This window comes from Achroia grisella, unplaced genomic scaffold (genome assembly GCF_030625045.1).
Source record: "Achroia grisella isolate CSIRO2021 unplaced genomic scaffold, CSIRO_AGI_Agris_v1 utg1668, whole genome shotgun sequence".
NCBI classification, from domain to species: Eukaryota; Metazoa; Arthropoda; class Insecta; order Lepidoptera; family Pyralidae; genus Achroia; species Achroia grisella.
This window is the reverse complement of record NW_026712668.1, coordinates 1,241,438-1,249,890: the sequence shown is the minus strand read 5'-3', so window position 1 is coordinate 1,249,890 and position 8,453 is coordinate 1,241,438. Positions and strand designations below refer to the sequence as shown.

General features: G+C 34.6%; 1 protein-coding gene across 1 annotated transcript; it reads right to left on the bottom strand.

Moving 5' to 3' along the window:
- Positions 1 to 5,564: 5,564 nt before the first annotated feature.
- On the bottom strand, positions 5,565 to 7,831 carry LOC131841411 (uncharacterized). Its single transcript, XM_059189727.1, has 3 exons — positions 7,644 to 7,831; positions 6,027 to 7,531; positions 5,565 to 5,596 (listed from the first exon to the last, which is right to left on the bottom strand). The coding sequence occupies exons 1-3, from the start codon at positions 7,829 to 7,831 to the stop codon at positions 5,565 to 5,567; spliced, it is 1,725 nt and encodes a 574-aa protein (XP_059045710.1).
- Positions 7,832 to 8,453: the final 622 nt, after the last annotated feature.

Below are 8,453 nucleotides of genomic sequence, written 5' to 3'. Positions count from 1 at the left end.
GGATATACTTTATAGCGAAATTTTTTTTTTAAATCTTTGTTTTTTAATAAAAGTAACTTATGTTAATTGTAATACCTCCAAGAACATGTGTACAAAATTTCACGATGATCGGTTTAGTAGTTTTTGCGTGAAAGCGTAAGAAATATCCCTACTTTGACATTTATAATATTAGTAAGTTGGATGCCTTGTTGAAAGTCGAAGTGTGTTCCGTATTCCGAAGCAGGTTGTATCACCGGCTTGCTTACTGGAGCAAAGGGCGCTCGGTAATACTGGCCACATATAAAAACATGTGGCCACTTAAATTTCAAAAAAGAATAAAAAAACAATTGAAAATAAGGACTAGAATTAAAAGGACGCTCCGTATTTTTATCTATATAAAACAAGATAATTAATTAAGGAATTATTTAACACAATATAATTGTTTTTGATGAAAATATACACTGTAGAGTGCGTGGCCACTAAACAGTACTACACATCGGGACGTTCCTGAGCAAAGGTGAGTAAGTTTGGTGTTACATTGCTTACTTTGGGGTGTTCGGAGTGTGGAAGACTTTCTTCCAATCATAATCGTATAAGGAAGTGAAATCGTATTTTTACTTCCTTTTCCATTAATTATTTTCTTTATTATATTAATTATTTTCTTTATACTGTGTTTTTTAAGCAAATAAATTATTATTATTATTATTATTATTATTATTATTTACAGTCCGCTCTCTCTTTTATATATTAATTTATATGGATTCGTAATCCAACAAAGTGAAATAAAAATATTAATTTATATATCTTATTAATATTATAAACGCTAAAGTTTGTGAGTGTAGATGGATGGATGGGGATAAATGTTTGTTACTTTTTCACGCAAAAACTACTGAACGGATTTTGATGAATCTTTATTATAATATAGCTTATACAGCAAAATAACATATAGGCTATAAATTTCACGCAAATGAAACTGCGGGCACAGCTAGTATCAAATAACAGTGGTCGAACTGAATAAAATAAAATAATAATTCAGTAATTGGAACTATTATTTTATTTTTTTAAAGCTTTGTTTTACTAATGTAAATTAGATACAAAGATAGTAGAAATTTGAATTGTATTTGATTTTTGACAGTGAAAGTTTTATTCGATTCAGCTAATCGAATAAAGTGACGATTCGATTACCTAAATCGAGTGAGGTGTATAAAAGGTCATTAGAGTATCATAGTATATAAAAGAGAAGTATAAAATATCTTATCAAGTTATCACAATTGCGGAATTTGTGTAACCCCTTCGTTTCGGTTGCGTGTAATTATAAAAACAAATAAGATAAGGTTTACATGGACGACGGATTAACAGTGGCAGTCAGCTGAAGCCGCCACTACCACAGGTCCCCTCGTAACACCCTCGCGTGTGTCCCAAATATTTGGATACATAACTTTAGGTTGTTTTCACTACCATCCTTCCCACCCTTCGATCGATTCCCCGTCGAATTCAAACGGGGCCGAGAATCGAACCCCTAGTGGTGGTCTCAGAGTAAAGTATCCGTCAGGCGGGAGTTGGCCTTCAGCCGCTCTATAAGTCCTTCTGCAGGTTTGGAGTGCCATCTGCACTCGCCCCCTATCGTCCTGTGAAGCTGTAAAGGCCAGCTGCGGTCAACAGTATTGGAGTAATCCGAAAAAAAAATTCACTACCACTGGTTTACTCTCAATTATAAAATTTTAATACACAAATAAACACAAATACGCATATCACGGCATCGGTGGACTAGCGGTTTAGCATGCTTTGCTTCAAATGGTAGCAGATTCGATTCCTCGCACAGTACAAACATTTGTATTCTTTCCTATAATTGTTTGTATCGATTTGGGAATTATATATTTTGAAGAAAGTAAGGAGACATTACATATGAATGTGGATGGTTATAAGGGCAGAGGAAGGCCGAAAAAGAGATGGATGGACTGTGTGAAAGATGATATGGTAAGAAAGGGAGTAAATAACGAGATGACTGCGAACAGAGATGAATGGAAGAGAAAAACATATTACGCCGACCACAAATACTATAGATGGGATAAAGAAGAAGCAATTGATAATGTCATGTACGTTCTTTTTATACTACGTAGGTAGTAAACAAGCATACGGCCCAACTGATAGTACCCATGTGTTTGCGATCGCAAATAGCCATATAATACATTTAAAAATGAAATTATAAAATATAAATTTGGAACGTCACGCATGTACCATCGTTGTTGTTTTGTTTAACTTTATATACATTTTTGACTACAAACAGACACTGAATTTTTATTTATATGTATAGATTTTTAAATACATTATAAAGCCAAATAGGGATCGCAATACGATGAAATTAAATACAAAGTTGTATGTTCTGCGATAGAAAATTGATAGTAACTAGTCTGGCCGAGTGCAGCCGTCATGCGTTATCTACACTCACGATCTGGTAAGTACGTCTGTCTGTCCATTACTAACACGACTTATTAATAGCAAATTTATTAATCTATACATATACATATAAATAAAATTGCAGTGTCTGTTTGTAATATTGAAATAACCGTTTTTACTACATGCATGTGAACATAAATACGGTACATACACCAAAATAACATTTTTTATAAGTTTTATCTGTTTGTCTGTCTGTTCCGGCTAATCATATTTTTATTTTGTCTCAGTTATACATTATAGGATGTGGCACTAACGATTTATAAATACCCTTTATCTTTTCTTTTTTTTCTTTTCAATAACTTTTAAAGAAATAGTTGCGCTGTCTGTTTATGCCGTCCAATCTCTGAAATGGCTGCAACAATTTTGACGGGACTTTTATTGGCAGGTAGCTAAGGTAAGATAAGAAGTAACTTAGGCTACTTTTATTTTAGAAAAATAACGTTAAATTCCACGTGAACAAAGTCGGCTGCTTAGGGCCTACATGTAGATATGGCCTAGATATCCAAATGAATAAGTATTTCTGTTTAATCATATTTATTTTGTCTCAGTTATACATTGTTGGATGTGGCACTAACGATTTATAAATACCCTTTATCTTTTCTTTTTCTTCTTTTTAACAACCGTTAAAGCGACAGTTGCGCTATTAGACGTCGACAACCACGGTGGTCTAGAGGTTTACACCGCTTTACTTCTAATAGTCGCTGGTTCGAATTCTTGCACGGTAGAAATAATTGTCTTCATTATTATAATTGTTCGTATCGGTCTGCATCTTTTATATGTATAATATGTATGTATTTCCAAATATATATATATATATATGTGGGAATGAGGATTCGCGAATAACAGGATGATTATTTTATAGAACTCCTTTTATTTAAATTACAAAAAAAAAACATTTACTATGATACATGAAACGACCTAACTATATGGCAGTCTACGAGGAAGAGAGCGATGCCCATCCTCTTTTTCCATTCATTCCTTTCTCCATCCATTCACTCTTTCGTTTCTATCCATTTGCTCCTCTGTTTCCATTCATTCATACTCATTCGTTCCCATTCGTTCATACCGCCAAGTTTCAAATCCTACAACTCGGCCATCCTGCATTGGAGCCTGACCTCAGGGTCCGTCTTTCACTCTACAATTCTTCTAACACACTCTTTTCATACACACCTACTACACACTAAAGCAAAATATAGAATGAAAATACAACTAAACACCTTAAATTAAAACATGACCCTTCTTATAACATAGTTACACAACTTTAACATATTACACAGTACAAAAAATAATAATAATACACAAAGAAAAAAATACAACTGGTACAGTACCTATACTCCTATAATCAAATACAATATAAACTAAGTACTAAAATAGGTACAATCAAATAATCCTTTATCTTCACCATAAGCTAATACTAATGCCTCACAAGGTCAGCCATCAACTTAATTTGAAAATTACAATAATTTGGTAAGTAAATGAGTTTCAAGAACTAACCTCTGGCCACCTCTTCATATAGTCTGCTGAAGTGGACGTCCTCATAGGTCCCTCAGAAGCAATATCGACCTTCAGTACATCATAGCGGTCTCTGCCATTGACTTTAACAACTTTATAAGGTCCTAAATACCTTTGCTTTAATTTCATATTAGTACCAAATTGGGTTCTCTTGATTACTACATAGTCACCAATATTATGTTTAAGGCTTTCCTTGCGTTTTTTGTTATAATTTCGCCGATTTTCATCTTGTACTTTTAAAATTTGTATCTTAGCCTGTTCCCTCGTTTCTTCTCTATTTGTCACAAATTCGTCTCTACTTTCTTCTAGTAATAAACTAAAAATATTTAAATCCTCTTTTTGTTTCATTTTTACACCCACCATTAACTCATAAGGACTGGTTCCTATACTTCTTTGATAAGTACTATTTAGAGCCCTTTGAACTCTACTCACATGCTTATACCACTGACTTTTATCCTCTATGCACAGTTTCGTTAAGACTGACACCAAAGTACGATGAATCCTTTCTACCTGCCCATTTCCTCTGGGTACTCCAGTGGTGATAACAATATGTTGGATATTCTCATCTTTACAATAGTCATCAAACTCCTTGCTAGTAAAAGCCGTTCCTCTATCTGATATAATTCGATCTGGGTTTCCAAAAGTCTTCTGATGAATAAGTAACTTACTTAATGTCTCCTTAGTAGTAGTTGTCTTCACTGGAAAGAGCCAAACAAACTTTGTAAATGCGTCTACAATTATTAAAATATAATTATACAATTTTGAAGTCTCTGAGAGTGGTCCTATGTGATCAATATGCAATGTACTAAGTGGGATAATGCCCTTCTCTATGGAATTAAGAAAACCTTCTTGTTTTCCTTCTTTCTTCGTTGCCAACAAACATGGTACGCAGGTTACAAGGAAGTTATCTATTTTAGAAGATAAATCTTTTATATAATAATCTACATTTAACATTTCTAACATCTTTTTCTTGCCAAAATGACCATTCGAGTGAATTGTTTTAATAATTTCCATTTCTAATCCCTTGGGAATAAGTATTTGTCCTTGATCACCCTTGTATATGATTCCATTCTGTTCATAATAATCTTTGTAAGGCCTCTCCTTAATTATATCTGAAATCGCCTTTATACCCTCATCTAGTTCCTGTGCTCTCCTGATTTGATCATGTAACCCTCTGGTAACAACAGTAACATAAGGATTGCGACTAAGAGCATCAACATGCCGCATCTGATTCCCTTTTCTATGCTCCACCTCATAATCATACTCTTGTAATAACAATACCCATCTTGCAACTCTAGTTGATAAATCCTTCTTTTTTAATGTCATTTCAAATGCTAAGCAATCAGTAACAATCTTAAATTTTATGCCAAGTAAATATTTCCTGAATTTTTTAACACCCTCTATTATGGCTAATGCCTCCAGCTCATAACTTGTGTATTTCTGCTCTGCATCTGAGGTTTTACGACTTAGGTAGTACACAGGGTGTAAACTCCCATCATTAGAATCCTTTTGAAATAATATTGCTGAATAAGCCATGATAGATGCATCTGTATGCAATTCGGTATCGAGTCCTGGGTTATATAATTTTAATACTGGATTTTCAGACAACAACTTCTTTAACAATTTGAATGCAATTTCCTGTTTTTCACTGAAAATAAAATCATTATTCTTCTTTAATAAGTCTGTTAATGGTCGTGCTATAGAAGCATACCCTTCAATAAATTTTCTAAAATAGGATGTCAATCCAATGAAACTTTGAATCTGTTTTACCGACTTAGGTTGCGGATACTTTAAAACTGCTTCAACTTTGTCTCTACACGGTTTTATTTCTCCATTTTCAATTTCATAACCAAGATATTCCACCTTTTTAGTCAATAAGTCACTTTTTCTCCAATTTATATGTAATCCATATTCAGAAGCTAATTTTAAAACTTCACGAAGTCGATCTATGGCTTCATCATATGTGTTTGATAATATTATTAAGTCGTCAATAAAAATTAATAGAAACCCCTTTGCTATAAGCTCTCTGAAAATAATAGTGATAAAACGTGTGAAATAATTCGGACATATGGACAAACCAAAAGGTGCTCTCATAAACTCATATTGACCATTCTGTGTCACAAAAGATGTATACTTTGTACAGTTACTATTTATTTTGAGATGAAAAAAAACGTCTTTGAGATCCAATTTACTAAAAACCGTGTATCCAGAAAGTTTATCTAAATGATCTTCAATGATTGGTAGAGGAAACTCATCCCTAACAATTTTTTTATTTATTTTACGGTAATCAACACAGACTCTTATACTACCATCTTTTTTTCTAACTAATACTAATGGGCTTGCATACTCTGAAAAGCTAGGTTTAATAATACCATTTTGTAACCACTCACCAATTTGTTTATCAACTGCTTCTTGTTCCTTATAGGCTAGTCTACGCGGCCGCTGTGCCACCGGCACATCGTCGTTCAGGATAATCTGCATTTCAAATGGTGCCTCCTTGGTTTGTAAGGGCTTATATTGATCCACTATAAGCTGAGCTGTCTCCATAATCTGAGGATTTGGTACATAACTAACCGGTTTGTCATCTGTAAACAAACAATGCACATTCCTCGAAACTACATTTACCACACCTTTATCGAAAATAACTACCGCATTTTCCAAAAATGGTTGACCTAGGATCACTTTGTAAGGCATTGCATTTGTTGGTACAATATAAAACAATAATTCAAAATAACAATCATCAATTTTTAGTACTGTTTGAAATTTTCCTATAGAGTAAACAGTCGACAATCCCAGTCCGTGCAACACTATCTTTTCTTTATTATAGGCACTCACATTTAGTTCGAAAAATACATCTGCCGACACCAGATTTACGTCACTCCCCGAATCAATTAAACATTCGATTATTACGCCATTTATCTCCAATGTTTTGATTGAACTATTTCGCTTCGTATTCATGACGGTTTCAAATTGACAGTTCCCGAGCGAATGACATCTGTCACCACTGTCAACATTGCTGCCACTACGCACGTCGCCATTTTCTATGTTCGCGTCTATGTTCACACCGTTCACACACATTGATCGTCGTTCCGGTCGGTCTTCCGCTCCCGTCGTAGGTGAAGTGATTGAGATGCACTTATTGTCATTCCCAATCGTATTTGAATTTCTTTCGACAAATGCAGCTCTGCAGTTCGACGAAATATGGCCGTATGAATGACATTTGTAACACTTAACTCCTTTCGAACATGTTGTCGCAATATGACCATTTTCACCACATTTGTAGCATTTTCTGCTGTCTCTGTAATGCTCTTTCGTTACTATGGGTTTTCTTTCTCTTGTAGTTACGTACATCTTTTTCTTCATGGATTCGTATATCACTAATTTTTCTTTTAACGAGGCATAGGTAGTGACCCCGTACAACATGACCTTGTTTATCTCATCATCTATAATACCGTCTGTTATGTACTGAATAACACAATAATCAGGTAACTTGCCGCGCTTGCCCAACTCCTTCATTATCAGCATATATTCATAACAACTTTCGTTTTTTCCTTTTTTTCCTGTTGGATAAGATTTCGTGCAGCTCTTTCAAATTTATGCTATCAGGAAACTCCTTCATAATAGCACATTTTAAGTCGTCATAAGTTTTGAATGGTTTCTCCGACTTTAACCATAGTAATGCGTTTCCGGCTAACGATCTCCTCGCCAAAATTAATTGCTGTGTAGCACTCCAACCAAATATTTCCGCGTTCTCTTCTATCTCCTGCGCCCACCTCGCCGCCGTTATAGTCTTATCGGTCCCGTTGAATACCGGTAAAGTTTCAACTGGATGCCACGCCGCCTCGCGAAATGCACGTTCCATCTTATTTTCGTCTTTAGACATTCTTTTTGTAATTTAATATAATCTTTAAATACGACGTGTCCACCTCGACATTCGTATTCTTCGTCCGCGTCACCGTCTGTACCGCGCCGCAATTCGGGTACTTCCGTCTTCCATAAAAATCCGTTAACATCCAAGTAATCTTTGATCCTCTATCCCGGACGAGCCCCCAAAATTGTGGGAATGAGGATTCGCGAATAACAGGATGATTATTTTATAGAACTCCTTTTATTTAAATTACAAAAAAAAAACATTTACTATGATACATGAAACGACCTAACTATATGGCAGTCTACGAGGAAGAGAGCGATGCCCATCCTCTTTTTCCATTCATTCCTTTCTCCATCCATTCACTCTTTCGTTTCTATCCATTTGCTCCTCTGTTTCCATTCATTCATACTCATTCGTTCCCATTCGTTCATACCGCCAAGTTTCAAATCCTACATATATATGTATTTACGAAATATATATATATTACAGGATAGACGAATTCATAGACGACAACATATCAAGTAAATAATTAGTTTATTAGCATACAACGTTATAATTTAATTTTCTCATTGCTTTCTTGATTTAATTGATTGATTTTAGAAATATGAAAGCGTAGCGGTTTTTGTATTGATTG